Genomic DNA, 26370 nt, shown 5'->3' on the forward strand with positions numbered 1-26370 from the left:
TCTAATAAATTTTCCATCTTGTTCCATTAAGCCAATCTTATTGTCTCTGCTAATTTGATTTTTAAGAGGAAAATGACATCATTGCTCACCCAGAAAGCAGATGATTGCCAAGATACAGATTTTAGGCTGCAGAGTTTTGCTAATCTTACGTGGGGAAGTGGAATGAATGGGAGGGGGGCATTTTCACCTCCAGATTACCATGCTTCATGCTTTCCCTTGTAAAATTCACATGGGACTAATTCTCCTCACTGGAACAAAGTTGTCTGAGAATATTAAGCACTCCTACAAAGCACCCCTCTGCTTCACTAGATATCATGACTCATTTGGGTGTAGTATCCCTGCTCTCTGACAAGTAAAGATATACAGGCCAAACCAGCCTGTAGTGAAGCAGGTTCTGTGGTGGTTTGACACTGGTGCATTGTTTGCTGAATGGTGAGCAACTGTGTGGCTGAGTGGAGGGACTCTTAATGAAAATCTGAATTGTGATGGCAAAAGAACTCATGTAGAGGACTGAGTAAGGGAATCAGAAAATTTTATGGAAAGGAATTGGGTTTCCCAGCCACTTCTACATATGTAATATTTAATTTCTATTATTATTTATTTAGTTTTCATCAAAGCTTTATTAGACTTCAAGCTGCAATAGATTTGTCTTCCAAGAAACTGTTCTAATCTCAAACCTTTCCTGAAGCCGTAGGCTTGAAAAATAAGCGAGGATTAATTTGGTTTACATAATTTAACTACTCTATTATAAACTTAAAAATGGAAAGTGTAATGCTGGTGGTCAACAAAAGAGGTTTAAAGACTGTCTCAAGGCAAATTTTTAAAAATGTAGTATAAACACCAACAATTGGGAAACACTTGCCTGCGAGCGCTCCAATTGGAGAACAGCCTTTACCAAAGGTGTCATGGGCTTTGAAGACTTGAACTCAGGACGTACTAAGAGGAAGGCACACTTGGCAAATCCACACCGTGATCAACTCCCGCCAGGAAACCAATGTCCCCACTGTGGAAGGACGTGTAAATCCAGAATTGGCCTCCACAGTCACTTATGCTCATTGTTAAAACCGTGTTTATGGAAGACAATCTTACTTGGCTACGAGTGATTACCAAACAAGAAGACGACATAATTGGCTTTAAACAGCCGGTATAGACACTGAGTTGTGATAATATGGCTGCTTTGGGCTATTTAAAATGGACTTGCAATCCTATACATGTTTCCTCAGAAGTAACCCCCATTAAGTTCACTAAGACTTGAAAGCAGTATAGTGCTACTGTACTCATGTCCCGCTTGTGGGCTTGCCATACATATCTGGTTGGCCACTTGTATGCTAAATTATATGGGTTTTTGGTCTGATCTAGCAAGGTCTTATGTACTTAAAGGTGCATCGAATTCTAACCTACATCTATGCCTTTGTAAATGGGAACATTTTGCGGGTCAATGTGGGTTAAGAACAGTGCTGGAACATGGTTGTCATGCACAATTTGCACCATGTGGACAATTGTGTGAAAACCCGTTGAAGTTCAGTATTTGTTATGTGAACTTGCATTGTGAGTTAGGGGTGTGTGCTTTGGTATTCTTCCACCAATCTGATTGGATTTATTCATTCTACCAATCAGATTTGTAGCAGGGAATCTTGGGTATAAGGGGGAAAGTGATGTATTTACTTCAACATTATGTACCTTCTAGATATCTACTGCACTTTCTACAAGATTAAAAATAAAGTTGTGTGTTTGTCTACCCATATTCTTCATGTCAGCTATTAATAAAGGAAACTAGCTGTTTCTTTAAAAATTCATGTGGCTATTAATATTCTTTAGGCAGTACTTACTGATGGTGTAGTTGAAGGGGGGCGTTGTTTTAAATTAGCCTCACTAACCTGTCACTCACCAGATATTTTAGCTGTGTCTGGTATCATTTGAGAGATAAGATGCTACTAACAGAACCACAAAAACTACTTCCCTTTTCAAGTGCATAAATAACAGTTAGGGGCAAGCAATCACCTGAAGGTATAGAAAATCTATTAGGTTTGAATTGAGTGCTCTTGTCTCATTAGAGAGCTATTCATTAGGATTCACAGATATGAATGCAATTTTGCTTTGGATATCGTGTTGATAATGAAGTATGAGTAAGGACATGAATAATGTGCCCCGATACAGTATTTGAGGACTCTTTCCCAAGGAAAGTTTGAATGAAGCGATGGTGTGATTTGATAGGAATTAGTAAGTATTTAACTAAAGTACAAATAACAGAAGACGACTGTGGGGAGGGTGGGGGGGGGGAGAGAAGGGGGAGAAATGCCATTCCTTCCTCCCCGGAAAAGCATTCTGGTTTAAGAAAAGCTGCAAGCTTTAATAATCAGTGAAAGAGAGAACACGAATGCCAGGATTTGGAAGAGATTTGCAGATGCACTGCTCTCTGAGGCAGAAAGAAGGCTCATTAAATGCAGGATGCTGCTGTGTCTCATTGTGTGTTTGCACTAAGGTATAGGTTTGCCAGGCTGACGTATCAGATAAAGTCAGAGTGGTTACCACACCAGCAGTGTAGCAGCTGCATAATAAATGATGGAGAGAATCATGTTAGGCATGCCCACCTAACCTAACTTGAATCATGCGAAAGGGGAGCTATTGGAATTCAAATAGACTTTCTAGTTCCCAGCAGTCGGCAGCAATAGAATGCTTTCAGGAAGATGACAGATGCAGGGGAAAGATGCTGTTTTGCACTATCTTGATTTGTTACCGCAGCCAACTTATTGGCATGATGGAGTGACGAGAAAAGCAGCTGGCATGGAAGGTAGGATGATCAAAGCCTTTGCATTGTCGTGAATGTCATTAGAAACTGACCATGACAAAGCATATGTTAGAATGAGCCTCTGTTGATAATGGCAGAGGATTTGTTGCTCAGGTCTCGAAACTCTCTGAAAACAGTGTTGCTTCTGCAAAATGGATTTTTGAATTGCATTTCTGCTTGCATTACGTCTTTTGTGCTTGCTTCTCACCTCAGGGAGCCACTTGCCTGAAAGATATTGTTATGAAAGGGTAAGGTTAGAGAACAAAGTGTTTTCGAAGTCTGGGGAAGCCCAGGTAAGGGGGAAGAAACAACCCAGAAACCTCAAACGTTTCATATGGTTTAGTTGTATGGTCTTTGACTTCGAAATGCTGGCATATACATAGAGCTTGAGGAAATGAAGCTGCATATATTGAACATTCTGAAATAGCAAATAGTATTGCAGATTCTGTTTTTGTAGTTTGCTTTGCCAACAGGGTTTCATCCTCCCCTTTTTAGTTCTTGCTGTGTGCTCACTTGTGTATTATTATTATAAAGAGGAAATTCATGTATATCTCCTGCAGGGTCTTTCAACAACTCTAGCATCTGTTTCAGCTACTGAACTGTATTCACGTTTTGCCAACTTGATGTCTGCCCAGCTGGGTCTATCATTTCTCGCATGATTACTGTTCTTAATTTCTCTGTATCAGCTTGTTTCAGATATAATTTTGAAAACTGCTAATGAAAAATGACGGCAAATGTGAAATCATTTGAAATGGAATATATGGGTGTTTTTCATTGCTGTTTTTTTAACACAGAGGATATTCCAAATAATTATCTTCCAGTCTGTAATGTTCATTATTCAGTTGCTGGATTGTTGTTTTGTTAGTATAGGTGAGCAATAAGCCAAAGTTTCAGGTGACTTTGTTAGAAAGTTTTGAGTTTATGTGAAAAAACAGTCTCTCAGCTCCATGTATCATTTCCCTTCACCCCTCTTCCCTCATTCCTAGTGAGCAATATTATAGCAACATGCATGATTCATCCTGATCACCTGTACAAGGTTGAGTCTTGCTGTTTATACCTTATTGGGAAAGAATGATTAATTAATTGCCAGTTTCCTGCTTTGTGGAAATAATGTTTGCTCACATTAAAAAGTAAACTTATTAAAAAGTGGGCTGAAATAAACTCTGTAATAATAAGAATACCTAAGTTAGATAAAGTGTATATGTGAGTTTGTTAGACATTTGCAATCTGATATCTCATCAGCTAACACCTCAGTACTTTCATTTAAATATCATATCTGTATGTTCGTGCTAACGTCAAGTTCAGTGATTGGCTGCAAACATGATTGATGTTTTAAGTGGCATCTGAATATACTTTTGTATAGATAAAGGGAGCAGCTTGATATTAAAGTGGTGTTATTCTAAAACCAGGCAAAAATTAGTAACTTGGTATTTGCCAGGTACAAATTATTACGACAAACTTGGTTTTAGCCATTTTGAGCATTTCAGCTTATTTCCTTGAATTTAAAAAATGTGAATTTTAAAGTGCACAGAAAAAATATAAAGGTTGTTAATTTTGAGGAAATACAAACTTGTTTAGTGATTGAACTAATAATATCCTAATAAAATTCAAATGCTCTCTAGGCAGGCTTGAATATCTCTAAGGATGCAGCAGGTGTATTCTCTTTTCTTGCACCTATTTTCCAAATTCATAGCAATTTCTTTCAAGTTGCTAAAGTGCATGCTTCTGATTTTGCTTTTGTAAAGATAATAGAAGGCTGTCGCCATCTAATTGAAAATAGTGATTTTATAGTTTGCTTACATTTTGTCAAGAAGTGTGTGAACTTTGGACTGCATTAAGACAACACTAGGTGGAGCTAGCAGTTGATTATATACAGAACACAGCATCAAAGGCTTGGCTGCCTAATGTGCAAGCTGATTTCTATAAAAATAATGGTAATAATTTTTCAAAAACCCTGTCAAGCTTGAAGTCAAACCTTCAAGTCAGGAAATGCTAAAGTTGCTGGAGTTTGAAGGAAATAGACTTCAGCTAGTCCAGACACTGTCCTGCTTAATTAGTGCCATGCGAGGTAATGCTGCAAACATGGGCACAGGTAGAGGGATTAGAGCAAGCAAATGGAAATGAAGGCATAAAATAAGCAGCTTTTTATTCTAGTATACAATTTATCTCATTTGCATCCTCTGTTGTTTCAAGGAACAATAATTTATCCCTCCTTGTTTTCAAAATATTGGATTACATAAATATTTTGGACTTTCTCTGAAATATTTTGTTGAAATGAAAAACTTAGATTAAAGGAATGAATGGGGGGGGGGATGATTACTGGCATTTTGTAATGCACAAGGAAAAGTAGGCCAGAACTGCATGCAAAGTTAACATCCATTTGGTTTTTCCAGTACTTTTGGCAGTGAAATGGTAACATGGAGAATCATTTAGCTGATCCTGTGCACATTTATGTGAAAATGAGTGCCAATGGGATTTACTCCCAAAGAATTATGCAAGAGATTTAGCTTTAATAGGAATGGAAAGGGAGAGACAGGAGATCATCTATAGTCTCCCTGCGTTTCACAACATTTGGAGAGTGTTGATAAATCTAGAGGCCTGGTTGGTAGTCTACTACTACCCTGGCTCCATACCTTGAGAAAAATAACATCCTGGTAGAATCACTAGTTGAAAATAGGTTGGGTTTTATGTTGCCTTTGAATCGGGCTTGTATTGTCTCTGGATTCATTAAAACACAACTGGCCAGTCATTATTTTTACTGCTCTTTATTAACCAACCTGTAGAGTCCCAGCAAAAAGAGCTGTAGAATTCCAACAGAAGGAGGAAGAGCAGAGCAAGGAAGAAGTACAAACACAGCTAAGCCTCTGTGACAGGAGGGAAAGTAATAGGGTGCATGAAAACTGCAAAGGCAAGGTAGCTGAACAAATAAAGTCCAATTATAACGATTAGATACTATTTATTATTCCGTATTATTTGTAGAATGGTAGTGCCTATACTGATAATTTTATTATGTCCCTATTTTTATAGTGCCACAACTCTGCAGAATTATTGAATATCTAGGCTTATCTGATTTAAGTGGCAAGGTAATATATATAAAAAAATGCAAAAGCTGGTAAGCATCCAAAATGAATCCTAAACAAAGGAAATGCTATTGCAAGATGCTGACAAAATGAGGATTTTGTTTTTTAAAACAATAGCTCAGCAAGTTTCAGCCTGTGGTTGTTAAGGCCTTCCTCATGGTCAACATGAAAAAGAAGTCTTCAAAGATCTCTTCTTACTTTATCACTTGTTTGCACTAACTGGCAACATTATACGATAAATGTATACAATTGACCGATATCTGCAGGCTTGCCACAATGGGAGTTTGAAATGTCTCAGGACACCAGGTTGAGGAAGGCTGCTGAATACAAAGAGCAGGTTTTTTTTTTTAACAGAATTCTTAACTTTGCTAAGGAAATTCAGTCCCAGACCCAGAACTGAAACTCTCTTAGCCCTTCTCTGGGCACGGTTATCCTTTCTCTCAGCAATGGATTTACTTTGAAGAAGTTGGTAATGATGGAAGACCATCTTGTATCTATCATCCCACCCACTTCTGAAGGTTTGGTTAGGGAACTGTGGAAAATGTATTTCTTGAGCTTAAACTGTCTCTGAGGATCAAGAATGTTGGAGCTGTATTGGGGCATAAGGAGTTGCCTTAAACAAAGTTAGACCATTGGTCCATTGAGCTTGGTATTTTCAACACTTAACTTGCAATGGCTGCTCATAGCTTCAAACTGGATGTTTCCAACCCTACCAGATATCTGAAGGCAGCCCTGTTTAGGGAAGCTTTTAATATTTGATGAATTATTGTATTTTAATATTTTGCTGGAAGCCGCCCAGATCAGCTGGGGAAACTCAGCCAGATGGGCGGGGTATAAATAATAAATTACTACTACTACTACCTGGAGATGCCAGGGATTGAACCGGAGACCTTTAGCATGCTAAGCATGAGTTCTACCACTGAGCTATGGTGCTCCCCTAAAACTGACTCCCTCTTCCCCTTAAGCAGAGGGGATGCTGCAGCAAGAGTTTGTGAGTGACTGATGTTCTTAAATGTACTTTTTGACACGTGCCAGTGATTAAGAGTAGAGGGACAAATGCAAGTGGTCAAGCACAGGTAGAGGAATTAGAAAAGAGACCTTAGGAGACAGGAAGCAAAACTGTGAACACAAAAGCTATAACTGCAAGCAGCACTGAACCCAGTTGTTTTTTTTTTTTGTCCTGTTTCTGATTTAAAAGGTAAAGGTAAAGGGACCCCTGACCATTAGGTCCAGTCGTGGCTGACTCTGGGGTTGCGGCGCTCATCTCGCTTTATTGGCCAAGGGAGCCAGCGTACAGCTTCCGGGTCATGTGGCCAGCATGACTAAGCCGCTTCTGGCGAACCAGAGCAGCGCACGGAAATGCTGTTTACCTTCCCGCCAGAACAGTACCTATTTATCTCCTTGCACTTTGACGTGCTTTCGAACTGCTAGGTTGGCAGGAGCAGGGACCGATCAACGGGAGCTCACCCCATCACGGGGATTCGAACCGCTGACCTTCTGATCGGCAAGTCCTAGGCTCTGTGGTTTAATCCACAGCACCACCCGTGTCCCTGTTTCTGATTTAGAAGTGGGGAAATTGGTTTTTGGGGAGAAAAGGGAAAAACAGAGAAATCATATGTCATTTTTCATGATACGTTAGCAGTTAATATATTAAAAGAGGCTCGTAGGAGGGTATTCCACAGTTTGAGAACCACTACCCTATATTAACACCTGACAGAAGTTAATGTGTCCTAATGATTGTATGGAACCAGATTTAGATGCAATGGTGGGCTCTTCTTGTCTACTCTTTCTTTGCTGCTCCTGTTGCATAGAAGAAATCTGGGGTTTGTTTGACAGGACTACCAGCCAAAGTATGTGTGAAAACATGACAAGCTGGTTAGAAATGATGGGCTACTTTGAAAAGTATACTGCTTACTCCCTGAAGGAGCACAATTATATTTGTCAGTTAACATTTACTGAGATGCATGCTAGCTCGTGTGAAGAATTTTCTCTTTTTTTTACAATAAAACCTATTTTAATTAGCTCATTTGAGTCCCTCTGTCTTAATGAGAAATCATTGAGGAGGGAAAATCATTTGGGAGAGGCAATTATGGACGAAACAGAGTTTGTGAAAGCCTTTTGAATGAGGGAGAGAGAGAGAAAGACTAACATCCTGTAAAAATGCTGAGAGAATAAACTGACCAGATTCTGAAAGACTCAAACGAATAGTACTGGGAATCCAAAAGAGGATGACCAAAAATGACTTGAGCCTTGAAATCAAAATGTACTGCCACAGAAGTGAAAGTATCCTGATTCACATTACTGTGACTTCACTCATTAATATTTTACATAACATCTGGCTTTTCTTTACCCTCAAAGTGTTGTAAACACTGTTCTTGATGTCTGAATTACTAGGATATTAAAATCCTGTTACTATTGTTGGGCAGTACTGTATAAGCAAACAAGTGCAAGTCAGTTCCAAAGTTACTTTTAGGGTAATAATCTTCAAACCTCGGACATCTGATATGGTTATTTCAAGCTTTTGAGCATCTGTACTTGCCATTATCAGCTGTATTAAGATACTCTTTAGAAGCACTTCCAGCTGTGTGAAAAGAATCACTTTTCTATGAGTTGATCTACATGAGTTGATCTTCGGCCAAGGCACAGTCTGACAGTCCTTTGGTAATCCTCATAGAACTCTAGCCCAATGGTTGCCATTAATTTGATTCTGATTTGATTTTAAAATGAATTGATTTTAGAATGCTGTGTTACTTTTATTGTTGTTAGCCGCTCTGAGCCTGGCTTCGGCTGGGGAGGGCGGGATATAAATAAAAAATTATTATTATTATTATTATTATTATTATTATTATTATTATTATTAATTAGGGGTTGCATCTGAATAGCACACAAACCCTGTTTAGGTATCATCTGTGCTTTTTTTCTGGGTGTACTCAAGGGTTTGCAGTACCAGCACCATTATTCTAGAAGAAAAACACTGAGTATTATAAATAGGGACCATGCTCAATAGCCCACCTCCCACATTATAAATGCCAAGTAGCATCCACACATACAACATGAACATTTTCAAGGATTGAGCCTTTGCATGGGCAGCTGTACATGCAAAGGCTTCTGTTTGTCCTGGATTCCGTTGGTAGATTGGGTTCCAGATTGTAACAAAGCCTTTTCATGTAGCATGTATGTGCAAAAGCACCCTCCTTGCAGTTGTTTCTGCTGTGCATGCAAACAGTATGGAGAAGGGCTAATCACTGTTCATGATGTCAAAGGCAGGGCTACTCACCCCTACCCGGTCCCTATTATCATGTTTGCCTTAATCAAGAGTGCTGCAGGGCCTAAAGAGGGCTAGACATGTGGGCAGGTGTATGTTGACTTGAATCCAGGGAATCAGTGGCGCCCCACTTTCCAGTTCCATAAACCTCACATGATCAAGCTCACTCAAATTGTTGCATCATTCAGATGCTGCCCTAGTAGCATGGGTTCAATTCATGGAACAGCAATGCTTCCATTATGGGTGGAAGGCTGGGGGGCCCTTATTAAAACTAAGAAGGCCCACCTCCTGAGCATCGAGTTTTAGCCAAGTCATGCCTGTATATTGCATAGTGGGGGGTTCACCTAATGATCCCACTTCCACAATGGGGCTTTTCCTCTCTAGCCCCTCAAATTGGCTCTGAGGGGGTTGGGAGAATCCCCCAGAACAATGTGCAGGAAAAGGGGGACCATTCCATCTGTTTGTAATAGTGCCCTGTTGAATTCAAATGTGGAACCACCTCCCCACCTACATTCAGAAGTCCCATGAGTTTTCTAACGGGGTTTTCAGTTAGAAGAGTTATAGGCAACATGAGACTCACTTCCTGTATCTGTTCAGCCTATAAGCTGATTTAGAGAGTGTACAAATTTTCAGGGCAGTGTCTTGGCACCTGTGACCTACTTCTGATTTAACATATATTCTGAAATACATCCTTTTAGGTTTCTGCCCTAGTTTCCTGAACCTCATTAATTTTTTTTAAAGGAAACTTTAGAAAATTGGGGGGGGCTTATTTCAATTCTATAGCTGGCTGAAGAATAGGTGTTTGAGGATAAATAGAGTGTGTTTAATTCTGCCACCCACCCAATTTAGATTTGAGACATCCTATCATGCTTGAATGATGTCTGGGAGAGAATGAGTCAAAAGATACTTATGGAAACATAACAGAGCCTTCCCCCATACAGCTGAAGGAATTCAGTTACTCCACACCCGCTGCAGGAATGAATTCTTAATGTCCACTAGAGACGTGTGTTCTTTCATGAGATGAGTGACATTTTTTTTATATTTTTCAACATGACATTTAGCTGCTGTGAGTTATTTATCTTTCTTTTTTATCTTATTCACACACAGAGATATATGGCAATAATATATATAATATATCAAAATCTCAGAGATAGATTAGAAATATGAAGTTTAAAAACACATAAATCTAATGGGCTATTTAAATAGCATCTGAATAGCAAATCTTTTTTCATACGACACCTTTGCAACATTCTTTACATTTTTGAATAGTTTGAAATATACTAGTGAAATGCATTTTAATTCTCTGATTTCATAGGACATTAGAAATAGATTATAGGTATGTCTATCACAGTAATCTGCCAAATTACCTCTATCTGCCCCCCCCCAAACCCTGATATATACTTGTATGTTATGTGGCCAGGAATAATAACTGTTTGATTCTTCATGGAATCAAAGAATACCTTGTAAGAATCTCATACTAATTCTTATTTTTGTACTAAGCAAACACATGGTAGCATGCAAATATCTATTTTTCATTTTCCTTCATTAAGGAGTTCTCTGCTGAGATCTTTAATTCGTGATAAACAATAAGTAACAATAAATGTAATATTTGATTCTAAAAGGTTTTTATAGGCAATTGTATAATCTAGAGAGCAATGCATCGCCCATTTTGTCCAATTAGTCTCCTATAGGCATTCTAGTCACATGTAGAAGCAATATGCAGACAGGCAGAGCAGGGAATGAGCATGCCAAACTCTGCCCTCCACTTCCCATCCCATGCCACTCACATCGAGTGATGGGTGTGGTGGCAGAGGGCAGAACACTGCATTCTCACCCCGGTTTGTGTGCTTCTTTCACATGAAAATCGAGCGCCATAAGATGGCTATAGATTTCTCAAATGACATTTGTAGTTCTCAATATGTCAGCCCCTAATTTAATATTTACCAAATTCCTAAACAGGAAAAACAGAAGCAGATGAGGTCTCTCTGTATTACACAATTGCATGTTGGTACAAAAATATATTATTCTACAGTGTCCAGCAATGTTTTACAGCATGTCAAGTTGGGGCAGTTAACGCGACAGCACCATATTGGATATAACATGGTCATGGACGGACTTTGGTCTTTCAAATTTCAGCAGCACCCTGTGTGAGGCCAAAATTCAGTGCCCCCCCCCGCTTTTCTGCTCAATTCACTACAGCATAGTTGCAATCACCTGCAGCACCTTGTAGGCTTGGCATCCAGTGTGGCAGAAACAGTAACACTGCCCTAAATCCACTACTCTAAATCTGCCTTTGTCTTGGCAATATAAAGTAAGCAACAGCTCTGCTTTTACTGCAGAATACCTAATGTATACATAAAGGTGGTCACTGAAGCATAATCGTTTTGATGTAAGCATTCCTATTGGCCAGAGCCATTTTGTGGGGTTATATCAATCATTGTTTTTCAGGTTGTCACTTGTTTCTGGTTGTTGGAACACTTTCATTGTTGTTATATTGCACAAACTCACACTATACTTCTGAAGTGCTACTGAGTTTCCAGCAGTGAAATTTCTCACATTCTATGCTTCTAAGGGCAAAAGATGTGAAGGTAGTATAGGTTCTATATTTGTCTTGTAATTATTCATTGAAGGGGTGGGGGTTGGGGGAGTAACACCTAGCTAGTTAACAATAAAGGTAAAAGTCAGGTATCTGCAGTAAATCAAAGAGACATCTTTCTTTAGGGAAAAATATAAGTATTTTTTATTTCTTACGCACTCACAAAGAAAGACATCTTTTTTCTGTGTGTGTGTGCACATTTCAAATGAGTCTCAGCTTGACTTTCCCATGGTGGATGCATTCAGCTTGGAGCTAAGAAAATGAAGATTGAAGCTTTCAAGAAGTCAGATCCTTGTAATCCTATTTGCATCAATTTAACAGTACAGGTCTGAAGTTTGATATTAAAATAAACATTGTTAACCTTGGGGAGTAACCAGTGTGGGATGTCACTGATTAAACCTTGCATCACAGCATCCTGGGAGAGGAAGGGAAAGATGAGGAAATCATATATATAAAAGAGATGTTGGATTCTTCTGTATAATAGTTTACTGAAAAAAATATATGCAAATGATGCCCCCTGCAGAAGGAGATGGTAAAGCAACAAGCTTTTCACAAACCAGAGAGATCTTATAAGAAGTTAACACCTAGCACTGAGGTCTTCCAGAACATAATTTGTTATTTGTGCTTATATATATAGCAGATGAGGGAGACTGAGGGAATGGTGCAAAGTATATGGGCCTGAGCATAAGTATGGGCCTGAGGCTGCCTAGGAGCACATTTACCATTATATCCCTCAGAGCAACTCCAATGAAGGGTAAAAAAATACCTGGCTTTTGAAACTAGAACCCTGTGGCCACAAAACTAATACAGTTCTCACTTTGGATGTGTATAGTACTGCAGTCATCAGTAAAAGAGGATCTGAGATGGAAACATGTTTTTTCTTTTCTTTTATGGATAGTGACCTGTAGAGTGATGCAAAGGTGAAAAAAGGATTCTGTATAAAATTTTATCAGAGACAACTTGTTATACAGGTTCAATCTTCACAACACTCTGAGGTACAGGAAGCCTCTTCTACTAACTTTACTTATGATTAACTGGTATGAGAGAACCTGCTGTATCTTGCGTTCTCCTTTTAAGTGTGGTGGTGTTTTGAGCACCAGAACACGGTGGTTCCAAAGTTATTACAAAGCCATTATCAATAAATTCCTTGAATGGTGTGCCAGTTCGTGGAATAACATGTCAATAGAACAGTATCCTTTTGCAATATTGTCCTAAACTATGTGTTGCTCCAGTCCTAGCAGAATCAGGCTCCTACTGGCAGATGCTCTCTCTCTCCAAAATGTATTCTTATGGACCACAATATCCTGTTATTCAAAGCTTTCCTGGAGATCTGTCCACCTACAATAAATGTCAGTTCATTAACCACTTTGAGAAGCTTTAGTTTAAAATGACAGGTCATTTTAAAATAACAGAAAAACCTGGTAAAAAAAGAAAGATTGTCCTAGCCCAGGGGTCAGCAAACTTACCGCGCCTTGGGCCAGTGTCTCCAGCGCCGAACGCATGGCGGGCCGGAGGGTGGGGGAGCACATGCCCATACGCATGCGCACATGCTATTTCCGGTGCACTTCTGGGTCGGAGGAGCACCGGAAATAGCTTGTGCGCATATGCACGGGCCTCCTCTGACCCATATGTGCACCGGAATAATGCTTGTTCATGTGCAAATAACGCTTGCGCATGTGCTCAAGCTATTTCCGGTGCTCCTCCGACCCAAAAGAGGGCAGCAGCGCAGCGTCGGTAAGAGCGGGCGGCGGCAGCAGCAGGTGGCGGGGGGCTCCGTGAGCCAGATAAATGAGTCCCTTGGGCCTTATCCAGCCTGCGGGCCTTAGTTTGGGGCCCCCTGTCTTAGCCATATGAAGGTCGGATAGAGACTGGGAATCAGGACTGCTGTGACTGTGTGGGAGCTGTGGGCAAAGAGGTAGTAGACATGTTCAGACATTCAGAGAAGAGACTATGGGGCTTGAGTATCTGAAATGTTGCTGTCTGAGTGCCCTGCCTGAGCACATTCAGGCACATAGCCAAGTTGCTGTTGATTCATTAAATTTCTTACCCACCCTTCACCATGGGTAGGTTACAATGATTTTAAAATATTGAAAAAGTCAAAACAACTTACAGCCAAGAGAACAGAGTGAGTCCTATAATATATAGCTCAGGTGTCTTAAGGCCAAGGTAGAAAGGTTGATGGATGACCCAGTACTTCCCACTGGTCACAGAGGTGAGAACCATGAAGTTTGTTCTTAATCACCTCTCACAAAAACCGAGATGCATCTCCATACTTACAGGAAGTGCACTGTAGACTTCATAATGTATATAAACAGCAGGAGCAACCCCCTTAGCACCGAAATAATTCAATTGCTACTTAACACTTTCTGAAGAAGTAGGTTTTTAGTGCTAGCAAAATAAATTGCACAAACCCAAATAATAGACTGTTCCACATCTTGAATTATTCAAGGATTTCCTCTGCTTCAAAATAACCATTTTTAAATGCTCAGCTCCTTGCTATTTGATTTAACCTTAACTTGGGCCCCCTGGAGCCTGGTAAACTTGGAGAGCTTTGCTCCTTTTACTGGATTCTAAATTAACTGTAGCCACTCAGGAAAAAGACCTGAACATTATCATGTACAATTCAATAAAAGCGCCTATGGTTTGAAAATGTTGGGATGCATGTGGAACAGAATAACAAATCACGCTGAAGAGAAATGTAATGCTATTAATATTACTTGAATCAATAATAAGCTTCTGCCTGGAATGCAGGGTTCAGTTTTGCTCAGCTTATCTTAAAAGACCTATTCCTAAATTATGAAAGATACAAAGAGAGGCAAGAAGCATAACTGGCTAAAAACAGTTTTGAGAGTTTTATATCGCAGGGGAAATGATCAAAAGGGGTTGACACAGGTGCATGTTATGTAAACAGAGAAATGGTCCTTAAAATGCTATTTTCTATATTTATAGTGATATTTCACTCTTTTGCTTTATGCTGTCATCAATAGTCACTAGTGTTAGGCACAATGAAAGCAAAACTATACAGAGAGGGGTGGATCCAGACTTGTGATCAGCCAGTTTCTGCTTGAGGGGTCAGGGATGTGATTTTTGCCAATTCCTATCTAGAGAGCATTGATCCTTAGCATGAATCTTACTTACCGTATTTTTTGCCCTATAGGACGCACCGGCCCATAGGACGCACCTAGATTTGGGGGGGGGAATAAAGGGGGGGAAATTATTTTTTCCCCCAGGTGCAGGGCTGGGGCGGGGGAAGCCCGAGCTTCCCCCTCCCCCAGCCCCCAGAACGGGACCCAGAGCCATGCCGAAGCTGCGTGCAGCTTTGGCATCGCTCTGGGAGCTTGTGGGACTGGGGGAGGGGGAAGCCCGGGCTTCCCCCTCCCCCAGCCCCCAGAACAGGACCCAGAGCGATGCCGAAGCTGCGTGCAGCTTTGGCACCGCTCTGGGAGCTTGCGGGGCTGGAGGAGGGGGAAGCCCTCCACCAGCCTTCTAACCAAGTCGGAGGACAGCGGGAAAGGTGCGCTGCACCTCCCGCTGTCCCCCGAGTTTGTGGGGCTGGCGGTGGGGCTCTCCTGAAGCCTGGAGAGCGAGAGGGGTCGGTGCGCACTGACCCCTCTCGCTCTCCAGGCTTCAGCGAAAGCCTGCATTCTCCCCATAGGACGCACACACATTTCCCCTTCATTTTTGGAGGGGGAAAAGTGCGTCCTATAGGGCGAAAAATACGGTACATATTCTGTTGGAAAATATTGGCTGATGAAGACTATTATGAAGGAGTAGTATCATTCCAGAGACACTGTCCTTTTTAGGCTTTTGAGACGTCTTCTGTTGAAATTTTTGAAAGACTGTTGTGAGACTGTCCTTAGACATCTGTTTTGAACACATGGCTTGATGGTCCTTGCTACCACTCTGTTATATTGTACATATGAACTTTGATTGGCTTATTCCTGTAATTTGAATGATATCATTATTCTATTATATATTCTCTACAAACTATTAGCCTATGTGTTGTGTTTGTATTGTAAAAATATGCTCCAGCAGGTTGGCAGACCTCCAGAACAGTGTGAGGGGTGGCACTGGTGTATGTGTGCAAAAATAGGTTCCCCACCTTCAGCAGGTAGTCTCTACTGGATCCTGGTTCCTTCCACAAATGGAAAGAGGGCTTCCACTCACAAGGGCAACCCTGTATCCAACCAAATTTCCTCCCTTTGCTTATTAATCTAAGGTTACATATACTTTCACCTCTCTGTCCTTCATAAAGTAAAACCAACCACTTTCCCTACATTTATGGGATTCCATCCAACACTCTACCTCCCGTATCCTCAAATGCCATTGATAATATCTGGCAGGAAAACAAAGTGCTTTTATAGCAAGCTCTTTTTGCTTAGAAAGCCATATGTTATAAAATATGAAGGCATTATTACCATCAATATGTTGGTAGTCATTTATAACTGTTATTAGTATCTGTCTTTTAAAACAGATGTGGCTAGATTTGAATGTAAATAAAAAGTGAGCCAGTTCACATATGTAAAGTGTCTGCTTCACCCACACTTTGTGTTTTTTGTTTTGTTTTTTCATTCTGTGCATCTTTCATCCATTTCAGTGAGATCTGGATGCTGCATGGAGATAACATGCAACTATTCCCTTTATTTCTGTGATCACAAAAGGTACTGATATCATCCCAGCAATGGCTTTGGTTTTTCCGTGTGCAGATCATTTTACATTGGCATTTCTTCATGTGACTTCCCCCTCCCCAATGCAAAATATGTGAACTGCCCCATAAAATGAATTAGCGATATAGCTCGTCTCTACCAGTATGTATATTAAACAGCTACAGTAGCAGCAAGTACATTACAAAATGAGCAAATTTCCATGCTTTACACTAATGAAGCCTCAAAAAAAGGTTTTTGTGTAGAAATGTACTTTGTTGTCCTTGGTTTTGTTCTCTGCTCCCCCCCTCCACTGGCAGAGAAAGGGGGGTGCGGTGGGTGCTGTCCGCCCCAGGTGTCATCCCTGAGGGGGGTGACATTGCTGCGCCACTCCACTGGGACACCTGCTGCAGGTGGTATCTCCCTGGGACGCTCGCCCTGCCCTTGGGTGCACAAGGTGCCAGAGCAGCTAGCTCCGCCTCTGCTCCTCCCCCCCCATTTCCTCTATCTGTCCCATGTTTTCCTGCGTAGTTTAGTATGATAGATGCTAATTTCAATCTCAAAATATCTATAAGACTCTCTTTCTCCTTGCCTTCATTTGTGCTGCTGCATTTCACTCCATTGGCAGTATCTGAGAAAATGTTCTCAGGCTCCTACTTACCTGTTCTAAGCTACCCTGCGATAAGAGATATTTTCCAAAGATGTAAAGGAAGCCAACTGACTGTACTTGTCGAAGACAGGCTGAAATGACAGGCATATGTTTAGGTAACATGCCAGCCATCCTTTGCATGCTGCTGTCACCTATTCTGAAGTTGCTCAAGATTAGATTCGAAGCGGTGCAAAAAGGCACTGGGCAGGCAGATTGCTGCTGCTTTGAACTCTATGTATCAGATTGACTTCTCTGTCAGATATTATTAAACTAGAGAATAGCTGGTGGATGTTAGTGGTTCAGGCTAGGATTTCTTTCTCCTTTTAAATCATTCATCAGCTTTGGGAGAGTTTGCATTGGGCTAGATAACATATAACCCAACTTCACTATTGTCTGCTTTTTGTAACTGTTCACATCATTGTGGATAACTTGGTTCTGAGTTGTTGCAAATCTGTGGTATTTTATTTCTTTTGTGGACTGTTATCTTGTTACCCAACAGGAGCTCATAATTTGATTTTTTTACATGAAGGCTAGACATCTTACAAATCAGCTCACCAATGTAGTTTTGCCCTGTTGCAGCCCTTTAATAGCATAGGCTGGCATATTTTCTATATTTTGCTTATGCTGGATATCACATCTTTTCTATTACTTTTATGGGATCTTCTATATTTGGGAGGAAAAAAATCTGACCTAGGGGCTTCATTTTTAAATATATTTATATTTGTGCATGTTTGAAGGGTATCTTCTCTTGGTTCAGTTTTGCTCATTGTGGTGGAGGAAGAAAGATAGAAAAAAGAATATTTTTTAGTTTAATTGGCCAAGTTTGTGCTAATGATGCTCATGGCTTGAAGGGTTTTCTTTTAAGTTTAGCACATTGTCATTCTGCCAGCAAATGCTCAAGGTGACTTAATTGTATTCTGGTTGAGACTCTACCCCTGCAGTTAGTTTTTTCTTGCAGTTCCTTGTGTGCTGAGGGGTTGGGTTTAGATGCAGCTGGAGGAGCAATAGCCTCACACACGAAGGTGAGAGAGGATAAGGTCCTGAAGTGGTGGACAGAATGCATCAAGAGAACTTAAGTTACCATGCCTTTCGCCACTAAAACAGTCTTCCTGTTCTTTGTAGGGACCCTAAAATAAGAACATTATAAGGTTCTTGAGATTTAATATTATTGTGTGCAAAGCCTGGAGGAAGGCTTAAAATTTGGGCTAGGGGGCATATAAATTTACTTTTTAGTTTTTGAATACTAGTAGAAATTAGAAGCCTGGAGACTTTTCACAGTATCTGATAGTTTGCTATTCTTCTCTTCATGGTAGGATTGAGGGTGACTTGGGACAGTGTTATTGGAGGGATACTTTGCAATTGGCAAGTATCTGCTTTCAGCCTCAGCTGCTGGTCAAAAGAGCTCCATGGCTCTACTGACCAACCAAAGTGGTTCTGCTGCCTTCTTCAGTTACATTCACTAATCCTCACTATAAAGCTTATCTTATTTGGTTGAATCAGCAGCTGGCAGTGGCTTGTCCATGGGGCCCAGGGGAGGCTGCATGCAGATCTTTATTGAGAGTGAAGCAGCTGATTGAACAGCAGCTGAAATAACAGGACTGGTATGAATGCTGATAGAGAATATGAAAGCTTCAGGTATTTACAGAAGTCACCTGAGGACAAGCATATTAGCCTACCCCTGGGAATAGACTTGAAATGCTGAAATATTCTAACCAGCTTTTCACACAGAACCTCAAAACCATGTAGTTATTAACGGCTTCAAAGCCTGCCCTAGACACAACCTAGTTCCAGATGCTGTTCGAGATGTATTATCTGAATAAATACAATTAGCCATAGTGCTGATTGCTATTGGGATGTGGGTTACTAAGAGGTCAGGGGCCATGGAGAAAGTTCTCTCCTACCATTTTTTTAGTCTCTGTTTCTTAAAAGAAAATTATTTAATTAAAGGATACTGTGAGCATTGATGCTGGACTAATCCCTACTCATCCGTCACACACCAGGAAACCCTAGGGTTTAGGAAGGGCAAGCTAATTAATTTCTTTTTCTGTGTGTTGCCCTTTTAAGTGGAATGCACCTCCAAGTCAGTTGCACAAAAATGTAGTACGTGAAGGTATAGATATGAAGAAGGAAGGAAAGTATCTTGGGAGGATGGCCAGATGCAGAAGAGGCCTGCGCTCTCTTGCACCTTTAAACAGTTGTGTAAAAGAGGGAGTTCTGGTAGGGGGTGCAAAAATATATCCAGTGAAAGGAGAATCCAGCACCACCCAAGGCAGTCTGTTCCACAGTCAAACAGCATGTTCAGCCAAAATCTGCTTCCTTGCAACAGCAACAACAACAACAACACCACTTTATTACGGTCGTAGACCAGCATAAGGAGGGAGGGGTACAATCTTTTAAAATAATCTGAAATCTAAAAAAAAACCCAAAAAAACTACAAGAAGTTAAAACTGTGTGTGTGTGTGTGTGTGTGTGTGTGTGTGTGTGTATGCCTCCTTGCAGTTTCCCAGCACTGGTTCTAGTCCTGCCCTCTGTTATAACAGGGAACAGGTCTGCTTTATCTTCCTCATGATAGCCCTTCAGATATTTGAAGACAGCTATCATGTCTCTCTATAAACCTGTGTCCTGAAGGCTTTTTCAGATGCCCCTCATAGGGACTGGTTTTGAGATCCTTTCGTAATTCTGGTTGCCCTCTTCTTGACATGTAAAAATCATTTCTCCCCAAACTAGGCATAGGACTGGGTTCAACTAATGAGTTCCGCTAGTGCAATGGGACTTTCCTCATTGCCTCCACACACCTCAAACTGGCTTGGGTGTGGTGGTTGTTGGGAGATTCCAAAGAATAGCAGGCAGGCAGGGGGGAGAGGTGGTGGTCGTAGTGGTTTTATTACCCCCACCCTTCACCCTAAGGTCCCAGGGTGTGTTATCACAAAAATAAGATGTGTCCTAACAATATACTGCATCAACAGAAGTATAGTGTCCAGATCAAGGGAAGTAGTAGTACCACTTGGAATACTGTGTCCAATTCTGAGCACCACAAAATTAGAAGGATGTTGACAAGCTAGAATGTGTGCAGATGAGGGCACACTAGGCCTTATGAGGAGCGCTTGAAGGAGCTGGTTATGTTTAGCCTGGAAAAGAGGAGACTGAGAAGGAGATGTGATAGCCATCTTCAATTATCTTAAGGGGTGTCACATGGAGCAGGGAGCATGCTTGTTTTCTCATGCTCTGGAGGGCAGGACTCAAACCAATGGCTTCAAGTTGCAAGAAAGGAGATTCTACCTAAACATTGGAAAAAACTTTCTGACAGAGCTGTTTGGCAGTGGAACAGACTCCTACAAGAGGTGGTGGACTCTCCTTCCTTGGAGGTTTCCAAACAGAGGTTGGATGGCCATCTGTCGTGGATGCTTTAGCCGAGATTCCTGCATTGCAGGGGGTTGGACTAGATGACCCTTGGGTCCCTTTCAACTCTAAGATTCTGTGACTCTGTGTTCTGCAGGTAAGCAGAAATTCTTGTGCTGAAGGAGCAATCTGCATATTATTATGCTGAATTCCTCCCACCGTACTCTAGATGCAGCAGAATAGAACAGAGTAATTGCTTTCCATGATTTCTGCATGACTTTTTTAGCAGCAGCATTGCCCACCTAGCTCATGTTCATCCTGCAATGCCTGTATACATTCCCCATGTACTGCTGCCAAGTCAGGGCTCTCCTGTCATATATGTGTGTTTTTGATTATTTGTTTATTAATCTAAATGCAGTGCTTTACATTTATCTTTTTTGAATTTCATCCTGTTGGTTTTGGTCAGGCATTCTAGCCTGCCCAGATAATTTCTTTCTTTAATGACGGTGGCTACCTCTTCTAGTAAGTGCCATCGGCAAATTTGATAAGCACCCCTTCTGCTTCCTCGTCCAATCTGCATAAAAATGTTGAGCAATACAGGGCCAAGGACAGAGCCCTGGAGCATTTCACTCCAGTTCAATGTGTAGCAACTAATGAGCATTCATCAGGTACATGAGCCTATAAAATATGTACTGTGTAGCTAAATAGGCTCGGTTTTTACATAGAATTCATTGTTATGAATATTAATGTGATATTCTGCAAATAAAATTGTTTAATAATGATTAGTTATTGTGCAAGTTCACTTATTGTCCCATCATGTGCATCTTCTTGTAAGACGAAAAAATGAAGTAACATTTTCACTTAGAAAACAAAAAAAAAGAATGGGTCATCATTTCTGATGTTATTGGGTGGTGTCTCATAAACTTTGAAGCAATTTAATATAGTCATTAGACAGGATCTTTATGAAATTGTGGAAGATTGATGATTGCTTTCAAACCAAAATTGCTGAATTCATGCCCTTTGTTCTGAAAACTGCAATCTCAAGGAGAGAGTAAAGGATTTCTTTAAATTGTTACCTGTCACCATTCAGCCAGCGCCCCTTATCTAAAACTTGTGGTTATATAATTTTTTTATGAAATAAGCTTAGATCTAATCAAATGGAATTGTAAATACAGTGAATGTATACAGCCTTTGATGGTATAAAGCAAGTTATGACTCTGTCATATCAGACAAGGCATCATAAATCATTAAACTACTAATTATCAGTGAAGGGACTGTAATAATGTTAGGGCTGACAGAATATTCCATCCAAGTAAAATTAATAAAGTTTTCATACAAGGTTTCGAGTACCCCTTTGCAGCTCTATTTGAGACTTCACATACACTTTACATACGGACTTGCCTTAGAAACTGTCATGCTAATCAAACAATTAAGCAGGGAATTTCCACTTGCTATTTGTTTGTCTGAAATCTTTCTTGGTGTTATCAAGGAAGGATACAAAATAATTTGTACAAATCAAGATCACCACCCTGCTGTACCCACGTCATCTACAGTAAAGAAGCATCCTAATGTGTGGTATTCAAATAGGTTTTATTCAGAGTAGATCATAGAATCATAGAATAATTGTAGAGATGGAAGGGACCCTGAGGGTAATCTAGTCCAACCCCCTACAATGCAGGATTCTCAACTAAATAATACATGACAGGTGGCAATCCAAGGGATAAGAGGACAAATCCTTAGCTTAGTAATTGGTTTAATAATGGGAAAGCATAGGGCAGATTCTCACAATGTAGGCTCCTCTTTCACATGTCACTCCAAATGCAGGACCAAGAGGGTAGGCAACATTGGGGAGAGAGCTGGTGGATGTGGTGCTAATCTCCCTTTATAAACTAGTTATAAGATGATCATTTAAACCAGGCATAGGCAAACTCAGCCCTCCAGATGTTTTGGGACTACAACTCCCATCATCCCTAGCTAACAGGACTAGTGGTCAGGGATGATGGGAGTTGTAGTCCCAAAACATCTGGAGGGCAGAGTTTGCCTATGCCTGATTTAAACATCCTTAAGCCTCCTCCCTCAGTAGAGATAGTAAAAGTTCTGCACATATCAAGGAAGCCCGTTTACTATGAAGCAAGACGATTGACATTCATATTTAGAAGTGTAGGTCTTGAGATCTTAAGTAAATTTCATAGATGCACAGCTCCGTTGAACACTGTCATTTCCCTTCTGATTTTCTAACACTTACTTCTCACTAGAAGATAATAATAATAATAATAAATACAATTTTCTTCCCTTTCACCAAAACAAGCCACTTAAAGTGTCTGCCTCACTCTTCCTAATGGTAAGATCAGTCCTGCAACACAACAGGCATAATTTGTTTCTTTTCTGTTCAAACAGCTGTGGGGGGTTTTCCCTTTGACAAGTTCACATTCTTTATTTTCAGTGTGAACTAAGGCCCCAGTGAAGTATAGTTAGGTTAGGAACATTAGGTCATAGAAACCTTAAATGTCAAATTACCTGAGGTAGCAGCTTGGTAGAGACTGCTAAGCATGAAGCAATAATGGTTGGAACTATTTATTTGTCCACTCTCCCTCCTCTCCCTTCAGACAATCATTCTAGGTACACATTTGGCAGGTGGTAAATTAATGTAGTGCCATTTCATCTCCTTTATGCAGAGCATTTGGCTGTTAATAGGTGGGGTTGTGGAGTGAGAGCTAATACTGTGTTCAAGCTTGTCTTACGGCAGGCTGTCAGAATTTATATCTTTGCTTCTGTGTAAGGCCAATTGTAGCTTATAAAAATGATGTTGATTAATTAAACCACAGTTCTACTGCATTAGTTGAAACGTTCAGAACCAAGTGATTGCTTTGCAAAGAATGAAGAACAAATGTGAAGTTTCTCTTGACTTGTCTTAATCCATCTATGTAGGGTGGTTAGCTGAGTCCATTTTGAAATGCTTCCTTTTTAGGAAGTGATAAGCTCATTTTGTGGCTTGCATATCTTCGTATATCCTGAGAAACATGTGACCCTACTTAATGCTACTGGCCAGATTGTGTGTGCTGAGGGGGTGGTTGTGCCCCATGAGTACCATGAACATGAGTACCATGAACATTTGCTAAAGCAGGTATTTCTCACTCTGAATCTTAAATTGGACATCAATATAATAAGTTCATTGGGTTTGTTCTTGCATATGTTGAACTTGGGAAAATGTCCCCACTCAGAAAACTGTTCACTTTGGTTCCTTTGGGCATGAATGTCTCTCTACCTTATTTCTCCATTAGAATAATAGAATATTAATTATCCTCCTCTTGGGCTTATTTTGATGATGGTGCATGCATACACACACACAAGCCTATGAAAGGAAGGAGGCATGAAATTAAAGGCAATTCAGATCTGTTTATGAAATTCTCCTAATTAAGGGAATTACACATTCAAGATCACAGGTGGAATGCTGCTGCACAGAGAAAATACTTTAGTGGGTGTAGGGTTCAATGTGTCAGCTTTCACATCCTCATTATAAGTGGGAAATTAAGTAGACTATTTAATTGCAGGCTCAGGGTTTAGCGCACATACAGTCTGTTAAAAACAGATAATGCCTAATGATAGCTGGTCAGTTTTCAGGCATAATGGTTTGATAGCTGCTTTGAAACATGTGTCATCGTAATACCCATTTCCTATAAAGGTGGCTGCTTGATTATGATGATGATGATTATTATTTTTAAAAAAGTTTAATGAAGAAAAGATGAATTGTTATGGCAACATCAGCATTTAGCATTGTTAAAAATTACATGTTCTAATAGTTTGGCCAATATGATGGTTGTTTTCAATATTTCTTATGCTCCATCTCCAAAAAAATAATTCTGGGTTTCTTTTAGGGGAGGTTGATTCTCCAACCACTCTGTTCTTAGTTTGTCTGAGTTCCATCCTAGATTCAAATTGTAGGACTTCAGTGGTCCTAACCATGAGTGTAAGTTGAGCTTTAAAAGTGGCCAGCAATGTACAGAAGATAATGCAATGATACCTTTTATTGCAGAGACAGCCTGTATGTATACAACTTGTATGTCTGTAGACTCTGTGCAGAGGCCTGATCAAAATGTGATGGTTGATGAGTGGTGTCTGCTTGACATGTTGATATATTTCCCGATTGGTCATCTGCACTGGGCACAGTAAGAGACTGTGGGGACAAAGGATAGAATTGCAAACTAGTGGTCAAAGGCCATAGTCTAGCTAAAGAAAGTTGCAAATAAATCCAATTGAGATCATTGGGACAGATTAATCATAACAGCTAATTTAAGTTCTATAGGTTTCAACAGCTGGATCAGTACTATTGCTTGTCTAAAAAATAATTGGTGACAGAGAGCCAGGTTCTGGCAGTAATTATGGATTTATTTCAGAGAAAAGAATGTGATCTTCAAATTTTCGTCTAGGAAGCCTGAAAAAATACATTTCATTTAGAATACCCTTTAAAAATGTTTGTGTGCCACAGTATCTTCTATTGTAAACACCATTTCTTGGCTTTATTTCATTTTTTGAAAACCCAGCAGAGCTATTAATTTTCATTTTCTTCTGTTCTAAATGGGCAACTATCCAATGACCTAAAAAAACCTGCCATGTACTATAGATTGTGTGCTGTCACTGCTTATGCCTGTTCTTTGCAGTTTGGAGTGATCAGGTGGTGTCAGGTTAGTTTTTCCATCTTAGATTGTGTCAGACCTGGCTTTTGAAGCAAGGTGAAGTCTCCTTTTATCAGAGCCGAAGAGCGCAGATGTGTCATTGAAGTGATTCGTTTGGTCACTGAAGGGAGCTACTGCTGTTCTTTAGGATTGAGTGATTGACCAAAGTGGTCTTGATTAAGTGACTGAAGCCTCACAAACGTGTCCAGACTTAACTTACTCTTTAGTTTTTGTTCCCAAGTAAGGATTTGATCTAGTAATGCCCATGCAAGCATACCACTGCATCAACTTTTAATGTTGATAAGCATGTGTCTCCCATATTGGTCTCTACAGCCACAGCAGGTGCTGTAACTCACCAATGGTTTGACTTTACCCCCATCCCCCACCCCCAAAAAGTGCAGTCCTTCATTATTTCCTGAGACAAATGGATGCCAGCAATTGTTTGCTATTTGCGCTGGTTAACAACAGTACAAAAAAATCGACTCCCTCCTCAATAAAAAATAAAAATACATGCTAAAATATGCAGTCACAGATTTAACTATCCCATTTCACCTGTCCCACATCCAAATGTTCAACACTGCACAGAATTCAGGCAAAGCAGTATTATCCGTTAAAGTTTATAAATTAAGCTGCTGCTAAAGGCAAGGGAGCATAAGCTCGTAAAACAGTTGCGGCCCCAACAGGAACATGTAGTTACTAATGCAAGAAATGTGGTTTAAATTGCATGAGATTTTTAAAAAACAGGTTTGGACTTAAGAATACAGAACATTTATATGGTGATTTTTTTAGGTGTTCAAAGTGCTTCATGAAAATTACCTGTAATCCTTAGAAGAGCCATTAAAAGTTAGTCACTATTATTGTTCCCATATTGCGGCTTCAGGATGAGAGAGAATGACTTGCCTGGAGTGCTCATGGCTGGAGTAAGATTTCAGCTTGAGACTTTCTGGCTTGCAGCTCTTGCTCTTAGCTACATTTGGTTTCTTTAATAATCTTTTAAGATAATTATATTACCATCATGTTTCATGCTTTGGGATCACCTAGCTGGGAAATGAGCCTGGATCTGTCTAAATGTACACCATAAACCTACTGTTCACTGTGCTGGCCGCTAATGAATTGAAGCTTGTTACAGTTGATTAAGTGGCCAACTGAAAGCCATAAGGAGATGGTGAAGAGTGTGGGCACAGAGTATACTCTATTTCTAAATTACTATGCACCTGGCATGAGGCCAGTGTAAGGAGAACTCACTCCAATTTAGATATACAGAGATAGATAATAGGGAAAAAATGTTCTGACCTTTTGAGCTGTTGGAAACAAGGCGCTTTTTGCTTCCCTCTCAC

At 40.3% G+C, this 26370-nt stretch overlaps 1 protein-coding gene across 11 annotated transcripts in view; it reads left to right on the forward strand.

Moving 5' to 3' along the window:
- Positions 1-26370, forward strand: part of DMD (dystrophin) — a 995174-nt gene that overhangs the window by 84604 nt on the left and 884200 nt on the right. For 2 of the 11 annotated variants that reach the window (XR_008330242.1, XR_008330243.1), the window contains exon 1: positions 2581-2791. The exons of 1 other annotated variant lie outside the window; for it this stretch is intronic. Coding sequence is in view for 7 of the 10 variants with exons in the window: in XM_053386971.1 (XP_053242946.1) it covers positions 2695-2791 (97 nt within the window). In the remaining 3 variants the exon portion in view is untranslated. Of the gene's footprint in view, positions 1-2580; positions 2792-26370 lie in introns of those variants that run through there. 8 more of the 11 variants (XM_053386966.1, XM_053386967.1, XM_053386971.1 and 5 more) reach the window with 7 other exon arrangements.

The sequence above is a fragment of the Podarcis raffonei genome, chromosome 4 (assembly GCF_027172205.1).
Source record: "Podarcis raffonei isolate rPodRaf1 chromosome 4, rPodRaf1.pri, whole genome shotgun sequence".
NCBI classification, from domain to species: domain Eukaryota; kingdom Metazoa; phylum Chordata; class Lepidosauria; order Squamata; family Lacertidae; genus Podarcis; species Podarcis raffonei.